General features: G+C 45.5%; 1 protein-coding gene across 2 annotated transcripts in view; it reads left to right on the top strand.

The window, feature by feature from the left end:
- Positions 1-23156, top strand: part of TNFAIP8 (TNF alpha induced protein 8) — a 131050-nt gene that overhangs the window by 63225 nt on the left and 44669 nt on the right. Inside the window, exon 1 of one of the 2 annotated variants that reach the window (XM_039244963.1) lies at positions 2409-2862. The exons of the other annotated variant lie outside the window; for it this stretch is intronic. Within the exon in view, the coding sequence (XP_039100894.1) occupies positions 2850-2862 (13 nt within the window). The 5' untranslated portion in view covers positions 2409-2849. Of the gene's footprint in view, positions 1-2408; positions 2863-23156 lie in introns of those variants that run through there. 2 annotated transcript variants of the gene reach the window in all.

The following is a 23156-nucleotide window of genomic DNA, read 5'->3' as shown; positions in this document are numbered from 1 at the left end:
TTGATCCTTGAATGGATCTTGAGTGGCTTAATTTGTGAGTCCTAAGAAAACATAGAAGAGTTGTACTCATAGCTACAGAGGCAACTGAAAAGAGTTAGATATTGTGGGGGTTTTTAAGTTTATTTATTTATTTTGAGAGAGAGAGAGCAAGTGGGGAAGGGAGAGAGAGAGAGAGAGAGAGAATCCTAAGTAGGTACCACACTGTCAGCACAGAGCCTGACCTGGGGCTCAAACTCACAAAACCATGAGTTCATGACCTGAGCCAGAACCAAGAGTCACATACTCAACCAGCTAAGCCACGCAGGTGCCCCATAAAGCTTATGTTTTTTAAGTTTGTTTATTTATTTATTTTGAGAGAGAGAGAGAGAGAGTGAGAGAAACAGTGCAAGCGGGGGAGGGACAGAGAGAGAGGAGGAGACCGAGAATCCCAAGCAGGTTTGGTATGAGGCTGTTGTTCTCCATGAATCATCCTGATCTTTAGCTTCTTTGGCTCTTCTTTCTTCCCAAATGAAGGAGGATGAGCTGAATATTTTAACTGCAGCTGCTGGGACTGCTTGAAGCAGCAAACTTTGAATAGATCCGAGCCTGTAAGGTCTAGGCATTCTGGTTTCGAGGGAGAGAAGAGGGAGGGATGTGTTAAGGATATGCCCCCCTGTCTGGTTTGTAACTCATCCAGACGAGTTTTTTATTCTCCGTTACTGGAAAGCTTTCTCCAAAAGCAGGAATTGGCCCTCCCAGACTGTGCCTGGAGTGGGTGTGGCAGGGCCCCGCCGCCTTGCTGGTTGCTGTTTTCTGTGATGCTGTGAGCCTCTTCCTCCAGTCTTCCCTCCCCTTCATGGTGCTGCCCTATCTTCTCCAGCAGGAGCGGACAGGGTGGTTCCTGGTAACCACGTAGCCATGCAGTTACCACCAAGGTAGTATTTTAAGGAATCAAGAGACCCAGTTCTTCTGTTTAGATGTGATATTTCAGCTCTTTACAAGACCTGTGTAGCTTGGGATTGCCAATGAGGTAGTGTTTGCAAAGTCCTAGTGATTAGAATTAATGTCACAGCATTAACGGGCCAGTGAGAATTTGGGGACATAACACAAGGAATGCCAAAGGATGGTTTCTAAGGTATAAACTTCAAACTGCCATGAGGTAGTCACATGATAGATAATGTAGGTGATAAAGAAAATAAGTAATGGATAATGCGTCTGTAAATTGATATTGATCTGGTATCTCTTCCAGCCTTCTCTCTGTATTAGTAGTAGGCGTTTGGTTATAATTCAGGTCAAGAATAATGCTCGTTGCTATTTAATCCCTCACTGTACATCATGCCGTGTGTTATTTGCTTCACATGGTTCTCTTAACATGCTGATAGGGATTCTGCGAGGTAGATGGTGTTATTCTTATTTGACTGAGAATAAAATTGCTCAGAGAGGTGAAATAACTTGCAATTCTATAAAACCAGGAAGTGGCGGGGCACCTGGGTGGCTCAGTCAGTTAAGCATCCAACTTCTGCTCAGGTCATGATCTTATGGTTCATGAGTTGTGCTGGCAGCTCAGAGCCTGGAGCCTGCTTTGGATTCTGTGTCTCCCTCTGTGCCCCTTCCCTGATCGCACTCTCTCTCACCATCTCTCTCAAAAATAAATAAACTTAAAATAGAAAGGGGGAGAGGCTGAGATCATGGAGGCTGGTTGGGATGTTTCAAGTCTTCACAGAGGCAGTGCACGTGGAATTGGATTTTGTGGGACTGGTAGAATCTTGCTCAGTGGGGGTGGATAAGGGAACAATTTGTGGGTAGTGGTGATTATCAAATACACAGGAAAATCAATAAGCTTCTAAAGAGACTGTTAGATAATATAGATGTGTCACAGACACATTCTTTCTAATGACCTTATGTTCTTTTCAGGGTGCCTGGGTGGCTCAGTCGGTTAAGCATCCGACTCTTGATTTTGACTCAGGTCATGACCTCATGGTTCCATGAGCTCTAGCCCTGTGCCTAGCCCCACGCTGACGATGCAGAGCCTGACTGAGATTCTCTCCCTCTCTCTCTGCCCCTCCCCACCTCAAAGTAAATAAACTAAAAAAAAAAAAAAATCTTGAACAAAACTAAAGACCTTACATTCTTTTCAAAAGCATAAGACTAATGGTTTTAAGTTACAACAGCGTCCAAACTCTGTTCTCCACTTCTACCTAGAACAAGAATATGTCTAAGCAATAGTTACTATTAATAGACATTCATGTTTATACTGGCCAGGTAGGAATGAAAGTGGGTTGTTGTTTTTTCTTTTTTCTTTTTTTTTTGTCTGTTTTTTTTTCCCCCAGGCATCTAGCTGCTGCTTTTTTTTTTTTTTTTCCTTAAGTATCAGCTCCTCTTTCCTAGCGTGTTGAAACGTTAGTCTTCCTGTTTCTGCTTGATTTTGAAATTACCTCCTGGTCGCCTATCACAGGTAATCCCTGGGTTTCTGCGTAGACATGGTTTACGGGCAGCCGTGCAGGCTGCAGCCAGTCCCGTCCCAGTGTGGATGTGGGGACCGCTCCGGATTCACAATTAAAGGCTCCATGATGCATTCCACTACAGGTGACGAAACCCAGCTCCCAGAATAACAAGCAAGACAGCTTTGAAAGTGACTGTTGTCGTCCAGTGTCTTGTGTGCGTTCGTTTGGTAAACGTACGGTGGATTTATTTTTTTAAAGAATGGTATAAAGTCTTTGGAATTATTCTCGGGCGAAGGCTGACTCTTCCTGAAGGCGACACAGTTACCATAGAATCCCTATCAACGGAGTGGCCTTGTGTGTTCCTTGATTTCGTGTGACTAGCAAGACGCTGTGAAGCCGTCCTTCTGACCGAGGACAGGGGGCGAAATGCTGAAACTAGGTGAGTTACAAGTGTCCTCAGACTAACTTGGTATAATATGTTGGAATTTGGCGGAATGTTCAGATGACTAAGTGACACGGTGCTGCTGTCTGCAAGGGAATAATATTTGGTCGCGGCGTTGTTAAGTGGTTGTGTTGAACAAATCACTGCTTTTCTTTTTTCTGTGACTGGGTGTGGGGCCCTGGCATTAAGCTGAGGGAGGTACGAAATAGTGTAGGTGGAAAAAATGGCATCTTAAGTTTGCATGTAGATGGTTTCGTCTGTAAACAAATGAAGGATCGAAATGCTTCAGAAATGGGACCCTGAGAAGATTGCGTAGCTTTTTCGGTTCAAGTTTCTCCTTGCACCTTTTCCGTGTGCTTAACTGCAAGATGTCTCTGGTCCCAGTGCACCGGCCAGTGACCTGCAAACACATGGGTGTTTATTTCTGTTCTCCTGTTGTGTACATGTTTGTCAGACTGTTATTAGAGTCACCATTCTCTTTAACAGCCAATAAACAATTTTACCCAGCATACATGTGGGCTTGTGTCCTTTTAAAACACGTCTTAGGCTCGTTTTCAGCCATATTTAAAGCTTCTGCAAGTAGACTTAATTTGATTTTTGAGATAAATTGGACGTCTTTGAGCATTTTATATAGCCTTTAAAGCTACATACAGATTTGCACATTTGTTCAAGTCTGTGCACCATATTTGGTGAAATCTCTCTAAAATTTTTCTGCTCAAAAGACTTTCTGGAGCTTACACTGAATATGGGAAAGGAATCAGAAACTGGAAGACGTGGGTAGGCATCAGTGTATCTAGATTCTTGGTCCACTCATTAAACTTGGCAGCCAGTGCAGTTTCCCAGAGACAGGACTTGTTTTGTACGGAAGGAGGCCACCTGCACATCATTTACGTTCAGTGTGCATTTTCAGGTGCCCGGAGCTGTGTGTGTGATTCTCTGTCTCCCTTCTTTATATATGCACGTGGGCATAGGTGCGTTCTCTCAGATATATACATGCCTGTGACTGTGTGTCATGACATATATGCAGTTGAGATCAGAGCCAGAGTCAGTTGGGAAGGTTTTGTGGAAGAAGTGAGTTTTGCGGGGAGCTCCAAAGGGATGTAAGGAACACACTTTGGTGGAAGGAAGAAGCATACGTGAAACTTCCAGGGGTGAAGTGATTAAGCCAAATGTTTTCCGTGAGTGAGCGTGAACCATGTGCGAGCGGGTTGAAAATGACCAGCCTAGTAGGGAAGAGAAGGCAAGGGGTGAGTGTGGAGGAGGCCAGGAGAGGCTGTGGGAGCTGGTGTTGGTGTGTTGCTGGTCATTTTCACACCCAGATACCAGCACAAGGCTGACCATGTCGCCATCTAGTGGAGCTGGCCGAAATGCACCGCCGCCTCTTGTCACTTCAGGCTTAATTCATCCTGCCGAATCTTAGCAGTAGGGAAGCTAAGGAATTTTACTTAAAGAATTACAGAAAGGAGATGGATGTAACTGTGGGCAGCCCCCCTCCCCCAAATGATATTAATTTTGACTCTAGAAAAGGGAGCTGACCCGAATATAAAGAATTTTTCATAGACAGTGTCTGGAGGTCCTGGAGATGTTGCGAATGCACAGGGTAGGGCTGGCAGGAAGCAGCATTGAGAAGTTCTACAGCCAGTGAAAGCATGCCGCGTCTGGCCCTGGGTGGGCTTATTCCGTGTGGTTATAGAGTCCATCCTGGTAGAGCGGTGGCAGAGGAGAGCTCCCTCCCCAGACGCATCACAGAACTCAGAGCTGGAAGACACTATAGAGGGCCACACTCGCCCATCCTCCCTTCCATCCATCCGTGCCTGCATCCGTTCAGCAAAACGTCCTGAATCCGTGTCAGGTATCAGGCTCTCTTCCAGGGACTGGGAATATACCAGTGAAAGGAGCAGATAGAAACTCCTGCTCTTAAAAAAATAATAAAGAAATCTCTGCCCTTGGAATGCTGACACTCTAGTAGGAAAGACAGACAATAAATAAATAAGTAAAATACATAGTAGGTGGGACGCTGTTAAGTGCTAAGAGGGGAAAACATTTTTTTAGAATCTACAACAGGTGGTAAGGATTGTTGTGCCTTTTTGTGGGGTGGCAGGGGTGGAGAGAGGATTTGCAAATGTACATCTTTGCCAAGAATGTGATATTAATCTCTCCTAAAGGTGTCAGGAAGCCAGACATGTGACTATCCTGGGAAGAGCATTCCAGACAGAGGGCAAGCAGATGCAAAGGCCCTGTGGTGGGAATGGTCCTGGCATGTTCCTGAAATAGAGCAAAGGGACTGATCAGAGGACAGACGTGCCCAAGACCTGGGGAGGGACCAGATAAAGTTGGGCCATGGAGGCAGTTCTAACAAATTAGACTTTCCCTGGACATGAGAAGCCATTTGATCTAGCCTAATCTTTTCATTTGACAAATGAAACTTAGGACAAAAAAATTAGGTCAGGAGTCTGTGGTTATCCAGCTTCACAGAGCCAGAGTTGGGATGAGAACTGCCTCTTAACCCAGCCTTCTTCCTGCCACCCCGCCTGCCCAGGGGGGTTGTGCGACCACCCGCAGGCTCGGGCTTCCAGAGTGTAGCGGTGCTGAAGAAGCTGGGTGCTGTGGGCTTCTCCGGCAGCTCTGTGCCAACACATCCTGGTCCTTTCTCTCCGTGTCCATGGCAAACCCAGAAAGAAAGGAGCAGACCTCTTCCTTCAGAGGACCATTCTGCCAAATATGCCTTCCTCAGTTTCGGCATGGAGAGAATCGTTGGGGTTTTCCCAACAATTCAACCCCTAAAACCTCCAGTCTCATGAAGGCTCCCTATGTTCATTATGCAGCTACTTGGGTACAAGTTAGCCTAAGATTTCTAGAGTTCTGCGGTGTTGGATCACAGTTCTCGCCATGAGAGTTAGTAAGAATGAATAGTAGAAGTTATTTTAAATGAATTTGAAAATAGGATCAGCAGGTAGGAGAGTGCCACTGGCTGTCATCAAATGCAGCGGGACCTGGACACTTTGGCTCAATATTCTTTGCCTTCTGGCTTCACTGCGAGCCCGGTCAAGCCTTCCCCAGCCCTTCCCCCCTTCCTGCTCCTTTAGATCTTATGACCCTTGTCCAAATGGTCCAAATGCTGTAATCTCACTTTCTGACAAAGGTCAGACTAGTGCTAAGTATAGAGAATGACCGTGCTGTCCCCCACACCGTCTCCTCTCCCTTATCTCCTGTAGCCTGGATCCTGTGGACCGAGTAACAGGAGGTATAGGCACAAGGTCGGTCCCAGCATGGAAAAAACTCACTCAGGACCAACCTCTTTTGCTCCTTCCTTTCTCCCAAAGCAAAGCTCCCAGCATAAGTGATGCGAGGCTTACCTCATCTTATTTGGCATGTACACTTATTTGTGTCATACTATCTTTTATTTTTGTTACCTTTATTCATTTATTTTGAGGGAGAAGGGGCAGAGAGACAGCGAGAGACAGAGAATCCCAAGCAGGCTCTGCGCTGTCAGCACAGAGCCCGATATGGGGCTTGAACTTGCAAACTGCAAGATAATGCCCTGAGCTGAAACCAGAAGTCTGAAGCTTAACCTGCTGAGCCACCCAGGCGCCCCTTTGTATAATACTTTCATTTCCACCTTCTCTCCCGCCACCCCTTCCTTCCTTTGTTTCTTTCTGCCAATGGAGGTAATTTTATATGTTCATATGCCTACGTTCTTTTTCTTTTCTTTCTTAATGTTTATTTTTGAGAGAGAGAGACAGCCCAAGCTCTGGGGGAGGGGCAGAGAAAGGAAGACACAGAATCCACAGCAGGCTCCAGGCTCTAAGCTATCAGCACAGAGCCTGGTGTGGGGCTTGAACTCGTGAACCGTGAGATCATGACCTGAGTCGAAGTTGGACATTCAACCAACTGAGCCACCCAGGCTCCCCAGCCAATGTTATTTTCAAATGAGCTCTGAAATCCCACTACCTACAACCATCAGGATCGTTAGTTAAGTTCTTTGTTTCTCCCTGGAGCCTGAGGGCTCAGTTCCCTGGGGTCCTTTGGTTTGGGATCGCTAGGAGAGTGGATGCTCCTGGGGGTGCTTTTACCTTTTCCTACCTTAACAAGTCTTGCTCTTTTTGCCCATCAGAAGGTGGCCATCCCTTGTGGCAAGGATGTTCCCATATCGGTTTGTCCGGAGGCCCCATCAGGGACGGTGTACACTGGGAGGGGAGGCAGGAGCCTCAAGGAGCTGGGTCCTGCCTCTCAGACCCCTTCAGACTCCCTGTGTATGTCCCTGAGGTTTCTCAGCATGCCCCACCTTGGGGCTCTGTGCTTGGCCACCACTGCCATCAGACAGCCAAGGCCTGGCTCTGTGGGAGAGGGGGTTTCCAGACTGTACCCTGGCCTTTGTTAGGTAGCCAACTTGAGGAAATGGGGGAGAAAGTGTTGGTCACCTGTATATTCCGGGGCTCCTTTACTCACTGCTCTTTAGGGGCTGGGCATGTGGCCAAGCCAGTGGCCAGATTAGAAGTCCTCAAGCATGCTCCTCATTAGCCTTCCAGAATATTCTATCAGTTACAGACGGCTCTTATTGTGCAAGAGAGAGAAACCCCAGTTTAGATTGGCTCAGACAAAACAGAATTTTTTATTAGCTTACATAACTGGAAGGAGATTTGGTTTAGCTTCTCGGTGATGTCAAGAACACATTTTCTTTCCAAGTTGCCCTCTGTGGTTGAGTTTCATCCTCAGCCGGCTTCTCTGGAAGTGACTCTGGAGCACTCTAACTTCGTGTGCACAACACACCATCCAGGAAGAGAGATAGGACTGGCCATTCTGGGGGCTCTGTCAGAGGAGCGAGTGTGTAACTTCTTCCAGAAGCCCCCAGCAAATTCTCATGTGTCATTGCCCAATCTTAAGCCGGTTTATTGGCTGTAGAATGTGGTGTTGAGTAGCTTAAGTTTGCTTGTTGCCTAAACCAGTCGCTCTGTAGCAGGGGGGATGGGATTACCGGGACTGAGAATGGTCAGGACTGAACCTGAGAGGTGGGGCCGGGGTCAGTTTCTCCTTCAGACAGCAGCATGCAGGAAGGGGGGTGGAAGCGATGTCAAGTGGGCGCAGTGTCTACTCAACAGACTTCCTTTCACTGTCTTTTTTTTTTTTTTTTCCCCTGTTGCTTCTTACTTGGTGACTGGCTAGGGCATAGTCCAGTGAAAGGAACCCTGCATATTGGATTACCAGCACCCCCTGCGCCTGTGACATTGACACAGATGCTATCAGGGAGAACAGGGACCTCTCCATGAACCACAATAGCCCTGCAGGTCAGACAGGGAGGTTCTCAGAGGTGGGTCTTAAAGCATCTCTGCTGCATCACAGACCTGGTCTAGTAAGCATTGAACACTGAGAATAGGAACTAGAGAAAGTTAATTACAGGCAGGCCTTTAGTCTATAGTAATTATATGTCCCTATAATAATTGAAGTCCAATATAATTTTTCTTTTATTATTTATTTATTTTTAACTTTTTAATGTTTTTTATATATTTCTGAGAGAGAGAGAGAGAGAGACAGTGTGAGCAGGGAAGGGTCAGAGAGAGAGGGAGACACAGAATCAGAAACAGGCTCCAGGCTCTGAGCTGGCTCTCAGCACAGAGCCCAACGCAGGGCTCAAACCCACGAACCGTGAGATCATGACCCAAGCTGAGGTTGGACGCTCAACTGACTGAGCCACCCAGGTGCTTCACTCAGGGAGAGAGAAAATCTTAGGCAGGCTCCATGTTCGGCACGGAGACTGATGTGAGGCTCGATCCCACAACTGTGAGATCGTGACCTGAGCTGAAATCAAGAGTCGGATGTTTAACCGACTGAGCTACCCAGGCACCTTACGTGCCACTGATGTCTTAAATAGCTACCATGAAGCTCCACTGGCTGAGGGCTGGCTGCAAAGAGCTTCAGCTTGGGTGTTGTTAGTTGGATACCACAGATTCAGTAGCATAGCCACAGCTCACTGAATAGACGGCTTATTTCCTTTGCCAAGTGGGTCTTGGATACTGGCTGCTGGGCTTGTGTTGTGTGACTTCCAGACCTCAGGGGTCTTGCGGGAATAGTGTGCGTGAGGCGAGATCAGACGGTTACTGCTGGCAGATACTTCTGTTAAAAAGTGGTTTCAGAGTCCTGCTCACATGGCTTATCTTGGGACTGGTGAGCCCCACAGTGTTTTCGGTCTCCTGTTTTGTTAAGCATCTGATTACAAGTGGTATTGCACACTGTTGTGGTTTATTGTTTTTTAGAGTCTTTTTGCTCAATTATCCATGTGAGTGCTGCTATGTAATGGTGAAGTCTGGTGCCGTCTCTAGGAGAGAGACTGTTTGGGTTGGTTTTGATATCAGTCTGTGTGAACCAGTCGTCCCAAACTCAAATGTCTACAAGAACCAGTTAAGAAATCTGAAGCTGGAAATGCAGCTTTCCATGCACAACTGTAAGTCATGAGGCCTGGGACCATCTAGGAGAGAACCAGAGTTATCCCAAGGCCGTGCAGTTCAGATGCAAAATGAACCTTATCTGGTCCAAGAAAACCTTGTGAGGCAGGATCCAGCCCTCAGGTTGATTCTTAGGCTAAGAACCCACCAACTTCTGCTGTCATTAACGTGTGTGCTCAGCTTCAGCGAGGTCACATTTTCTGGATATCCGCCCTTCGTGATTGGGTTTTTAGGTAGATTTTAGCTCCTTCCCTTAGTTATGAGACTATCACTGGGATGTGTGTGCTACCCTTTTACTCACAAATTGGAAATACTTCAAAAGAAATAATGTCCTCATGAATATCACTCCTTTGGTTCAAGGCCTTTGGAGGCTAAATCCATTTAGAGAAGTAAGGATGGGCGTCTCATTCAAAGCAGTTCTGTGTATTTTGCATCGTTAAAAAGCTTTGCTTCACAAAAATAAGGAGCCCCAAGCATCTGAAACTCATACTCTTGCCTTGCAAGGTCTCTGCTCCGTATATGCACTCCTCTGCCTTTTCTCTGAGTTACGTCCACTTGGGATTGGGGACCAGAGTGGTATCTGGAATGGAACAAACTTGTGTTCACTCTTTCCCTCCCCTTCCAGGCCTCCCCACACTCTTCATCCTCCCTACCTCCCCCTACTGCCTCTCCACCCCCACCGGGAAGGAACAAAGAAACCAGTGAATTCATTTAGGCTTAAGTGTGAGTCATCCACCAGCCTTAAGAGACATGCATTTTTCAAAGAACCTGGTGGTACAACAGCAAATAGGACAAAGTTTAGCCAAAAGTCCTGCTTCTCTGATGAGAGTATTTCCTGTAGTGCTAACTGGATAATTTGGGGCTGGGGAGCCTCCCAGGCACCCCAGCAATGACACCTCATGCAGCCCCGCTTCAGAGAAGACCTGCGGGACCAGCACCAGCCACTGAGCATGGAGGGGGGTTGACTTTATCCTTCTTTATTTACATTGTTCAAACTCCTGTCAGCGCCCATGAAAATTCCTACAGATGTGTTTTTGCAAGAGATGGATGGTGCCCAGCTCCCCTGCTTCTGGCCAGTGGGAGTGATATGGGGATTTAAAGATAACTTCAGCAAAGCCACTCAGTGAATGCTGTGCTAAAATTGTGCTCTTTGGGGGCACCTGGGTGGCTCAGTCGGTTAAGCTTCCGGCTTCAGCTCAGGTCGTGGTTTCACGGTTCACGAGTTTGAGCCGTATAGAACCCCGTGTCAGGCTCTGTGCTGACAGCTCAGAGCCTGGAGCCTGCTTCGAGTTCTATGTCTCCCTCTCTCTCTGCCCCTCGCCCAGCTCATCCCCTCTTTCTGTCTCTCAAAAATGAGTAAACATTGAAAAAAAATTCTTTAACTGCTCTTTTGATAGTGCTTTCTTTAAAAAAAAATTTTTTTTAATGTTTTATTTATTTCTGGGAGAGAGAGACAGTGTGAGCAGGGGAGGGTCAGAGAGAGAGGGAAAAGCAGAATCTGAAACAGGCTCCAGGTTCTGAGCTAGCTGTCAGCACAGAGCCCGACACGGGGCTCGAACCCACGAGCCGTGAGATCGTGACCTGAGCCAAACTCAGATGCTTAACCGACTGAGCCACCCAGTCACCCCTGATAGTGCTTTCTCACCAGAGAATGTCTCAACTAATTCCTTTAAGTGAGACTTCATAAACAAATAGTCCCCAATTTTTCCTTTACTTCTTAACAGCAGTTTATTCCTGAACACCTTGCAGTTTGGCTTCGGTCTGTACTCATGTTACTGAATTACCAGGAACCTTCTTCCTTCTTTTCTTGCTCACTTCCCCTTCCTTGGCTGAATCCTTGACCCTCAAGTTTTACCTCAGGCATCACTTCTTTCAGGAAGCTTTCCTTGGTTGACTTTCTCCCCCAGGACTGATTTTTGTACTTGTCCTCTGAGCTTTTGTAGCACTCCATACTTTTCTGCTTTTGCATTTATACTGTGTTTTAATTAGTGCTTCCCCCTCCCCTTACTGTAGGCTCTGTGAGGATAGGCACCATAGTTGTTTTGTTTACACCATCTGCCTTGTAAATGTTCAATAAATATTTGCAGACAGAAGAACAGTATAAATGAAGACAGCGTCTGAACAGTGCCATCTCTGGCTTCCTCCAGAGCAGGCAGTGAACCCGGTTTCCCTCATCAATCTTTGGTTCTTCTCTGGTCCCTTGCACCTCCACATAGTAGATGTAGAGGGGTGGTTAGAGGCTGTCGATAAAAGTGAGATCTGGCTCTGAGGAAGAAGACAGGTGTCAGGAAATCCCGACCATGTATATTCAGCTACTTCATCACGAGGCAGTAACTCTCTGTGTTGCTTGTATTGAGCAAGTGATGGCTACCTCATGGTGACCCCAAGGGAGCAGATGAGTTTTGAGGGCTCTGACCACTAACAGAATAGGAAACATTGTTCAGGGATCCAGGCAAAGGGGCGGTAATGATTTCATCATGACCATGGAGGGAAAACTTGAATATCTGTTCGGAGAGAAATATAGACTAATTGTTAGGGGAGCTGGTAAGCATTGTGTAGACAGTACTGGACTTTTGGGACCATTTACAGAATTTCCCAGTTAGTGTTAACTCTATGCAGTTGTGCTTTACTGATTTTAGAACCCAGCTTCTCTCCTCTTACCTCTGAAAACATGACTTTGCTCTGTTGAGAGCATTACATCTGCTCTGTAAATCTCTATACTGGGATGGGCTTTCTAGAGCATTTAAGAACAGTGTGAGGAGCGCCTGGGTGGCTCAGTCGGTTAAGCATCCGACTTCGGATCATGTCATGATCTCACGATGCATGGGTTTGAGCCCCACGTCGGGCTCTATGCTGACAGCTCAGAGCCTGGAGCCTGCTTCTGATTGTGTCTCCCTCTCTCTCTGGCCCTCCCCTGCTCATGCTGTCTCTCTCTCTCTCTCTCTCAGAAATAAATTAAAAAACAATTAAAAATTAAAAAAAAAAGAACAATGTGAAATCATGATCACATACATCTTCTTCTGTGTTGAAACTGGGTGGGAATTGTTGATCTGGGTGTAAAGACAATGAAAAAGGACAGCTTTATTAGGCAGGATTTAGTCAGCAAAAGTAGGTTCATATCTATATTACAGAATAGCGTGATCAGCAGCAATAGTCTGCTTTGTAAAAAAATAGTAATAATAGTGCTGTTCTATAGCCTTTTAGTGAAGAGGAGATATTCTATGCAATATGTTTTAGAAATATCTTTATCAAAATCTCTGGCTTTTTCGAAGCAGAAGCACTTCTGGGAAAAGCCCTGGTCCTGTGGGAAATTGATTGGATAGAAGACGTGCAAGCACATCCCCACACTGGTTGCCCCGCTCAGAGCTCAGATTCAGAGATGTGAAATGGTACTCCTACCCTTCCCCCTCGCCATGCCTGTTCCTCTCTGGACTCCTCCTCTTCTGTTAATGTCTGGCTCCCTCTTCCTCCAAGGCAGCCAGGCTCAGAGCCTCCCAGTCAGCAGTGCTGTCTGTCCTCTCTTACTGCTCTGGACCCTTCTTCTGTTGCAGCATATGGGATGTTTGTCTTGAGATAAAATGACGGGTGCTCTGCTCAGTAAGAGATGCTATAGCATAGAGAAAAGTAGCGTAGAATGAGGGCAGAGGACCCATATTCCTGTCTCAGTTCATGCTCCGTCCTAGCTAAGCAACCTCAGTCCAGCCACTTCATTTCTCTGAGACTCTGTATCCTCATTAGAAGTAGATGGAACCAATAATACCCAGGATCCCCTCCCTATAGGATTGTTCTGAGGGTCAGTGATGGTTAGGCAGGAACATTTCAAGAACTAGAAAACACCACCTTGCTGAGACGGGGTAAGAAAGACTGAGATATGTTCCACAATGGTCATAAGTACATAGTACTTAGCGTGTAGTAGGTGCTTGATAAATTATACTTGATAATTAAAAAAAGTTTTTTTTCAGTTTATTTACTTATTTTGAGAGAGAGAAAGAGAACACAAGCGAGGAGGAACAGAGAAATAGAGACACAGAATCCCGAGCAGGATCAGCACCAGCATCGCAGAGCCTGACGCGGGGCTCGAACTCACGAACTGTGAGATTGTGACCTGAGCTGAGATCAAGAGTTGGACGCTTAATCGACTGTGCCATCCAGGTGCCCCCATGCTTGATAATATTAAGACAGTAGAATTTAAACACATGTTTCATTTGGTTCTAAAATGGGCTGCTTCCTTCAGAATTGGGGCGATGGCCAAGTGGAATATTGTTTCCTTCCTCTGGTCCAGATAACAGGATATTTGGGACACCCAAGGTTCTGCCTCTTTACTAAAGAAGTTAAGCTCATCCCTTAAGAAAACAGAGGGCAAAATTAAGCACGTATTGTGCAACACTGGACCCCAGATTGGCTTTAGAACACACAGCCTATTATAAACTCAAACAGCCTCTGAGGGGAAGCTACTCTGTTCCTGAGAGCCCGGGTTAATAGAATGTTTATTGCCCAAGAGACGTTCATGCCTTGAGTAGAGAGGTGCCTGGCATTCTCATCTGGGATTTATTAGTATATATGTATTCAGGGGGCCTGGTGCCGGATGTTAGTTCTTAACCTAAAGGAAACAAAACTCCCATCCTGAGACCGGCGAGGTTGCCTCTCTTTCAATGTGGGCAGCTGCTACTGGTGCCTCACTGGCCCTGGAAATTCCATCAACTGAAGTGGAATTGTGTCCCATCCATCTTGTTAATGGTTCCTAGGACAACCACGTTTGCTGGGTGGCTGGTAAGGAAGGCTGCCTCTGCAAAGATGAGCACAACCCATTAGTTGAAGCCTAGACTCCAGTGGCTTCTACAGGGGATGTTTGCCTCTGCTCCTCACTCTCTGTTTATGGGGATGTTAAAAGGAAGTGAGTCCATTCTGTGCATGTTGTAAAACAGAAGGTTTGCAGCTGTCAGAGTTATTTTCTTCTTGGCTCTTTATCTGATGGCCTTTTTGGGAAAACTGATGGATTTATGGATCGTTGCAGATTCCTGGCATCAGCTCTTCAGATGTATTGCGAATTTTCTTTTCGTGTTTCTTTCTTTGAAGATAACACATATTTATGTACACTTTTCCTCATAACATACCTTTGAGGCAAAGGGAAGTTAAAATTGACCTTATATGTTATCATAATTCAATCTTATGAAATGATTAAGTGATTATTTTATTAGTGATATAGTGCCTTCCAAGTGTCTGTGTTCTGCTCTCTAGAAAGGAGGGGGGAAAACCCTCAAGGTATAATCTGGTGTTTTAAACAGCTTACAAATCTGCCTCAGAAGACAACTAATATCAAAATTATCAACTTAGGGGGCGCCTGGGTGGCTCAGTCGGTTAAGTGTCCTGCTTCGGTTCAGGTCACAATCTCCTGGTCTGTGAGTTCGAGCTCCGCGTCAGGCTCTGTGCTGACAGCTAGCTCAGAGCCTGGAGCCGGTTTCAGATTCTGTGTCTCCCTCTCTCTCTGGCCCTCCCCTGCTCACGCTGTCTCTCTCCCTCTCTCAGAAATAAATAAACATTAACAATTTGTTTTTTAGAGATTATCAATTTTAACGGGCGCCTGAGAGTCTCAGTGGGTTAAGCGTCCAACTTCAGCTCAGGTCATGATCTCAAAGTTCATAGGTTCAAGCCTTGAGTCAGGCTCTCTGCTGTCAGTGCAGAGCCAGTTTCGAATCTTCTATCCCCTCTCTCTCTGCCCTTCCTGCACTTACTCGCACTTTCTCTCCCTCAATAAATATATAAATAAATAAACATTGAAAAGAAAAAATGATCAACTTCATAATAGAAGTTCACACTGGAAGCGTAAGTTCACAGTAAGCTTCAGTAGGCCTTATGGAGGAACTGAGACCTGAGCAGGGTTTGGGGAGGCGTTAAAAAAAAAAAAAAAAAAAAAAAGATGTAATATAGCAGGGAGCATCTGCTCCCACAGGGTGGCTTGTGGCTGCAAAGTGTCATGGTTCACGGTGATAGTTGTTTCCAGTAATTTCCAGTTAGTGAAAACAAGTGTCAGAGTTTCTGAATGAGTACGTCTCAAATCATTCATATTTGTATGGGGCATGGGGGGTGCATGTTCATGGCTCTGCCCCGGCGCTCTCATTCAGCCACACTTCATTGCTGTTGCTTGCTTTGGAAGAGAGAACTCGGTGTTCACTTGGCATCCCGGGTGCCTCGCCCACAGCCTGCTTGTCTCTGTGTCTCCGTATGGGTGTCGGGGGCTGAGGCAGCCAGTGGCGGGTACAGGTTATTGTATTTCCAGTCTCTGTGGACATTTGAAGTTTCTATGCCTGGTCTTGTTGAAGGGAAATCGGCTTAAAATCTTAAAAAATTAGATTATACCAGCTGGACGTGATAGTTGGACCCATCACTGTAGGAATGGAAGGAAAAAGGTCTATCCAGGAAACTTTCTGATGCTGGGACTTAGTGAGATTAGAAATAAAGGGAGACAGAGCTGTCTAAGTCAGAGACCATCACAGGATTGTAGCCAGCTTCGCCTAAGTGAGGAATAATTTAATATCGTGAAGAAGATCAAGACGGTGTGTGTGTGAGTCATGGTGGTAGTTGGTGGTGGTAGGGTCTATCTTTGCCTTCGGATGGAAGGCTACTCCTGGACAGGATGAACCTAAGGAGCCATCCAAGCAGACTGGTGCTCGGGGCAGCTGGAAAAATGTGGGTTGAAGCAGTTTCCCAACATGCTTCACTCATGAAACCCTTAGTGTCTCTAGTTATTTCATACCATTTTCTTAGACACAAGGAATACCTAACCCTTTCATTTGTTAAGGGCTTAGGTCTAAGTAACTTCATGTGTATCTCTATACTAATAACTTTGCAGCTAGGTGGAAAATATAATACATATGAATTGAAAGATAAAAAATAATGTTTTGGGAGTGCCTGGTGTGTCTCAGTCTATTCAGCATCCAACTCTTGATTTTGGCTCAGGTCATGATCTCACGGTCGTGAGATCAAGCCCGGCGTTGGGCTCTGCACTGAGTTTGGAGCCTGCTTGGGATTCTCTCTGTTCCTCTCTTTATCTGTCCCTCCTTTGCACCCACGCGTGCACGCCTTCACACACACACTCTTTCTCTTTTTCTCTCAAAATAAATAACCTTTTAAAAAAAAATAATGTTTTTCTTTCATTCCTCACAACATTTACTAATGGAATGTGTATAACTCTTGGTCCTTGCATGGTTCAGACAGGACCCATTCAGGAGACAGGATGATTTGAACAGGAAAGCTTAATATAGATAAATACAAACTAACAATATAGTAGGTGGCTCCTCAAAAAATTAAAAACAGAAAATTACTATATAATCTAGCACTTCCCCTTCTAGGGATGTACCCAGAAGAAGTAAGAGCAGGGACTTGAACAGGTATTTTTACACCCATGTTCAGAGCAGCATTATTCACAATAGGAGGTGGTAGCAACCTACTTGCCCACTGATAGATGAATGGACACACAAAATGTGGTATATACATGCAATAGAATAGCATTCAGTCTTAAAAAGGAAGAACATTCTGGGGCACCTGGGTGGCTCAGTGGGTTGGTGCTGACAGCTCAGAGCCTGGAGCCTGCTTTGGATTCTGTGTCTCCCTCTCTCTCTCCCCCTCCCCCATTTGTGCACTGTCTCTCTCAAATATAAATAAACATTATGTTAAGTAAAATAGGCCAATCACAAAAAAAGACAAATACTCTGTCAGTTCACTTCTATGAGACATCTGCAGTAGTCAGATTCAGAGACAGAAAGTAGAGTGGTGGTTGCTGGGGACTGAAGGGGGGAGAGGAGGGAAAGCTAGTGTTAATGGGCACAGACTTTCGGTTTTGCAGGATCAAGATTTCTGTAGATAGATGATGGTAAGAATTGCACAACAAGGTAACTGTACTTTGTACAATTGAATTATAGGCTTAAAAATGATTAAGATGGCAACTTTTATGGGATGTATATTTTACCACACTTAAAAAAATAATAATAAAGAAAAATGTAAATAATAAATATGTATTTTCAAAGTTTATTTATTTTGAGAGAGACAGTGCATGTGGGGGAGGAGCAGAAAGAGAGGGAGACAGAGAATCCCAAACAGGCTCCACGCTGCCCACTCAGAGCCAGATGTGGGGCTTGAACTCATGAAACAATGAGATTATGACCTGAGCCAAAACCAAGATTCGGACGCTTAACCAACAGAGGCACCCAGGTGCCGCCCCCACACCTCTCCCCACCCCCACAAAAAGAAATATTAACTTTGATGAGGACAGATTATGTACCCAATAAAGACAATTGTAAAGAATAGAGGAATGAGGAATAGCTAATATATGGAGCAACCACTTACTGTGGGTTCAAGATAGAGCGTCACACATGAGCTTCTCCCTCTTCTGTGTGAGACCTTGAAGTTGGCTAGCCATGGCTCCTTGGATGGGAGAGAAGTCCCTATAGTGTGTGCTGGTCGAACTTGCTGGAAATCCACTTGCTAGGAAGCCAAGGAAATCTGCTTATATGGGGAGGTTTCTCACAAGAGCACTCCGGAGGGAAAACCAGGAGGGAAAAGTTTTTCTTCCCATAATATCTCTGCAGTGTACCCCACCGACAAAGCTCTAGAATTGTATTTGCTGGCAAAAGAAAAAAAGCATTATTCAAAGTCCTGTCTTTATTTTCTTAGAGCAGGTGATGAAGGGTGAATTTGGGGCTGTCAGGCAATAAACTGAATCTTGGCCATCTCACAGCTTCTCAAACCTTGAAATCAGATCGGATCCCACTACCCCAATTTCCTGTCTTATGTACTTTTTCGTATAATACTCGCTTTTTATCACAGCAACTGCCAACAACCTAGCTTTACAAAGAAATGATGTCATTAAAAGAAATATAGCAAAGTCTAATGTTACACTGCAAACTAGCTTGAAGGAGTAGTTGGTACAGTTTCTGAGCGATGTTGAACACTGCTTTGTTTTCCTCCAAAATTTAAAATATCCTGCAACAGCCTTGTGGGCTTTCTGTAGTGTCATCAGCAGCACAGCACACAATTTGGGGACCTCAGGGCTAAAATTGTGAGTGTTTCAGGGCTCCTGGGTGGCTCCATCGGTTAAGCATCCGACTTTGGCTCAAGTCATGATCTTGCAGTTTAAGACCTGTGTCAGGCTCTGTGCTGGCAGCTCAGAGCCTGGAACCTGCTTCAGATTCTGTGTCTTCCTCTCTCTCTGCCCCTCCCCTGCTCACGCTCTGTCTCTGTCTCTCTCTCAAAAATAAACATTAAAAAAATTATGAGCCTGTTTCAACAATTCTGACCACACCACTGTAACATATGAAAATCTAAGGTGCCAGTTTGGTTAAATACAGAAGAGTCATATGTAAAGTCAAAACTGTCTGGGGTAATATTATTTTTGAAAGCGTCTTAGGAAATTACCAGGTTGGAGTATAGCAGATCACTTTCAAATAAGTATAAGACTTACTGTCTAAGGGTTTCCTCTACCATTGGAGTGGGTTGCTGTTTCTTGGGGACTAGATGAAATAGTGGCTTGTCTTTGGAGGCACTTTGATATGAAAAAAATACATAGCCCGAAATACAACCATTCACCCTCAGTGCAGGAGAGGCTCACAGCGCCAGGAGGCCATGCAGGGACAAAAGTCAGGGAGGGACCAACCAATTCCCAGCTCTGTCTCAGGCTTGCTTGCAGCATAAAATCATTAAATGAATGGCAGCGGCTGTACTATTTGGATTGTTATTTTTCCTCTCTCTCTGTTTTGGGCTGATCGTAGGTAGTTGAAATTGAGAAGGTGAAATGGCGTCTAATGGGAATTCAGTAGTAAAAATTCCAGTGAAATAGATTGCAGATGAAGAAAGCTACAGGTTTTAGCTCTCTTCTATTTCTGCTGGGAAATGTATGGGCTTAATAAGACCTTTTTTCGGTAGGCAGACACCCTGTTCGTATTAGCAGTTTCTCAGAAAATACATTTATTTCCGTGATGTCTCCAACTCGGTGAATCATAACACATAAACATATTTCTATAGCTCTTATTCAAGGAGAAGCCAAAAAGCTTTAGTTTTGTAACCTGACCTGTTCAAATGGAAAAAAACGATCCATGCCTTTCAGCCCTACATGCAAAACAGCCTCCCCTTCCCCACTGAAATGCTGTTTGGAGAAGTTCCGCCTTGGTTCACATTTTTACCACCTGCTGAATTGGTCTGTTGGGTTTTCAGCCTTGGCTCCATTCACCTGGCAAGCCTGTCCTGCCCTTTAGCTCCGCCTTCCAGACTTTTCTGTCTCTGACACAGCGACCAGTGGGCACAAAAGTTAATTTAATAGCCATTCTACCCGGGTCAGAAACTCAATGTAAAAATCAAATTATGCCCACTTGGAAAGGATTCCACTGCAGGGATCTGTGGTCCAGATTTCACACAGGAAGCCCTACTGTCATTTCTGTGTGGATTTCACATTTTCTTCCGAAACCGGAATAAAGCTGCTTAACTGCTCAGGTGCTAGCAAGGAGGGCCCATTGCCCCAACCTGTCTTGGCATCGTGCGCCTCCTCAAGAGCTTCTTGCTTCTGAATTCTTCACCGTAACCAACAACAGATGTGTGGCTGGCCCTGGAAAGCGGCACAACCAGCTGACGTTGCCTTCGGCTGCAACCCACTGGCCAGTACCAGGGGTGTTTCCCTGGGGTTGTTAAGAAAGACAATGGAGTTTAAAAAATCTGTTTATCTTGTTACAATGTTACTTTGTTGCTGGAGGGTGTAAAGTCAGTGCTTAGAGTGGCAGTCAGGTGACAATCCCTGCCCTTGAATTTCATTTATTATAAGGAGGAGCCTCCTAAGGATTCGAAAGGAAAGGAGGGTGTCTTTTCAAAGAGGGAGTTTCTGGGGGCGCCTGGGTGGCTCAGTCAGTTAAGCATCCAACTTTGGCTCAGGTCACGATCTCGCAGTTCGTGGGTTCAAGCCCTGCGTCGGGCTCTGTGCTGACAGCTCAGAGCCTGGAGCCTGCTTCAGATTCTGTGTCTCCCTCTCTCTCTGCCCCCCCACTCTGTCTCTCAAAAATAAATGAAACATTTAAAAAAAAAAAAAAAAGGAGGGAATCTCTGAATAGAGGGTAGCAAAGACAGTCCTTTTGAAGGCTTGCTGCCTGGGACGTGGGTAAGACAGTGCTTCACCAGCCAGGCAGAGAATTGGAATAGTGAGCTGCGAGGTTCCCTCCTGACTCGAGTTTCAGTGACTGTGATTGTGGATCATTTTACCTTCTGTGGTTTTCCGGAGGTAAGCCAGAGAGTCGTGGGTCAGACAGGACACGGTGACTTCCAGGCTCAGTCTCAGTCCTGCCTTGCTTCTTCCTGGTGCGTCTCTTCCGGAACCTCTCTCATACTATCCCCACGTTGACCCCGTTCGTCTGGGGATGGGAAGGAAGTCCAGTCCTTTTATGTTCACGTTCTGTCGCTGGACCGCATGCGTGAAATTGCCATTTCTGTCCGAAATGTCCGTAGGGCCAGCACTTAGGATGTCCAGATACATGTTCCACAACCTAAAACAGTCTGGTCTCATTCGTGAAAGTATTTGGGAAAGGGTCGAAGGGGGGATTTTAGAATTTTCTGTGCTTGGTCAGATTCTTGCCTCATTTCCTTATTATTTCTCCTCTGTTAAGTAAGTGGCCTTAACCCCATTTTACAGATGTGCAAACAGAGGTTCAGAGAGGTTAAATGGTTTGCCCATTTTTAGAAGGAAAGGGAGAGGAGAAGGAATAGGGGAAAAAATCCTTTTTCAAAAAATTTTTAATGTTTATTTATTTTTGAGAGGCAGAGAAAGACAGAGCGTGATCAGGGAGGGTCAGAGAGAGAGGGAGACATAGAATCCAAAGTAGGCTCCAGGCTCCGAGCTGTCAGCACAGAGCCCAGGGCAGGGCTCGAACCCATGAACTATGAGATCACGGCCTTAGCTGAAGTCGGACACTCAATGGACTGAGCCATCCAGGGGCCCCGGAAAAAAAACATCCTAATGTACAGAACTCAGTGCTTACCAGGTTTAAGGTCATCAGGTCCAGTTTTCCATATCAAGTCTTCCCTGCTCATGGCAGCCTCCTATCCTAGCAGGTTTAGTTAGGGTCCTGAGCGAACTGTTATTTAAAAAAAAAATTGTAGTGGTTTCATGTAACTGAATACATAGAAGCTACTGAACATATAGCTTATTTAAAGCATTGACCATCAGGAATGGAGTAACTTTCATCAGAGGCTGTGATCTAAGCATCAGATGGAGCGATTTGAGCAGTCTGTGCTAACACCCTAGTCAGCTCAAACTCTGGAAATCTCCCAATAGCATGGCCTTTGACTTATTCTTCTGCAAAATAAAGGATTTGAGTTTTACATGAGTAGTTTCATAGAGTGGGAAAGTCTAGAGAAGGACACAGGGAGCCTAGAGTGCATTTACTATGGTTTGAAGAACAAGACTACTTAGTTTTGTAATCATGAGCAAGTCATAGAGTTCTTTAATGACGTATCTGTAAAATGGGTATGATGACCAAAGGAAGCTAATTGGGAGCTAAAGGTGGCTCATTCGGCTCAGGTCATGATCTCATGGTTTGTGAGTTTGAGCCCCTCCTCTGGCTCTGAGCTGGTAGCTTGGAAACTGCTTGAGATTCTCTCTCTCTCTCTCTCTCTCTCTCTCCTCCTCCTCCTCCCCCACTTGCACTGTCTCCTTCAAAATAAATGAACTTGAAATAAAATCTATGTAAATGCAAGGCACCATCACTAAGTATTGTAAAAGAAAGACCATGCATCATATCTTCTTCAGATAATATTTTCAGGCCTGATTTGAGTGTGTGTGTGTATTTAGTCATCTGCTAAACACTTTTTAGCAAGGAAGGAAGATTCCTTAGAAGAAAAGTAACATGGACGATGAAAGCCGAGGTAACAGGTGTATCCCAGATGTGCTGTTTTCTCTGCCTGTGCTCACCTCAGATGTCAGCACTCTATTCCATCCCTTCAGAATTGTCTGCTCGCACCCAGAGCATTCATGAGACGTGGGATTTGCTGAAGGCATCACGGGGAGAATGAGGGGGTTTACCCATAACATACTTCAAGCTCCCCAGCAGGGTCCTGGGGGCCAAGTTCCCCCCTCTTCCATGACCACACTCAATCCCAGCAGTTTTCCTTTTTTCTTTTCATTTTTAAAATGAAGTTTATTTATTTATTTTGAGGGGGAGAGGCAGAGCAAGAGAGGGAGAGAGAGAATACCAAACAGGCACTGCTCTGTCAGTGGAGAGCACCACACAGGGCTTGAACCCACAAACTGTGAGATATGGTAACCTGTGCCGAAGTCGGGCACTCAATCAACTGACCCACTCAGGCGCCCCATAAATAAAATTTTTCTTAAGGCAAGGAGAGCAGGGCCAGGGTGGGAGGAGGAGAGGGCAGTGGAGAGATACAGTTTCACCTCGTTTTTGGGAGGTAAAATACAGAAATGTCCAAGAAGGATAACAAGGATGTACAAAGCCTGTGGCCTCAACCAGGTGAGTCCAAGAACACAGATCTTTCCCATGTGTGAGGAGAGAGGCTAAAAGCCAACTACCCTTTCAAGGGTATAGACGTAAGTCATACAAGAGTTGAGGAAAGCCTCAAAGTCAAATAGCAGAAATCCACTTTTTATGCTAAGTAAACTTTTTTTTTCCTGCCCTAAAATGTCCTGTGTACAGGTTCAGCCTCTTGTCAGCAGTTTAAAATAAAACATATTAGGGACGCCTGGATGGCTCCATTGGTTAAGTATCCCACTTCAGCACAGGTCATGATTTCATGGTTCGTGAGTTCGAGCCCCATGTCGGGCTCTGTGCTGACAGCTCAGAGCCTGGAGCCTGCTTCAGATGC

The sequence above is a fragment of the Hyaena hyaena genome, unplaced genomic scaffold (assembly GCF_003009895.1).
Source record: "Hyaena hyaena isolate Hyena2069 unplaced genomic scaffold, ASM300989v1 scaffold_250, whole genome shotgun sequence".
Classification (NCBI taxonomy): domain Eukaryota; kingdom Metazoa; phylum Chordata; class Mammalia; order Carnivora; family Hyaenidae; genus Hyaena; species Hyaena hyaena.
Note: the sequence above shows the minus strand (reverse complement) of the source record. Positions and strands in the feature narration are given on the sequence as shown.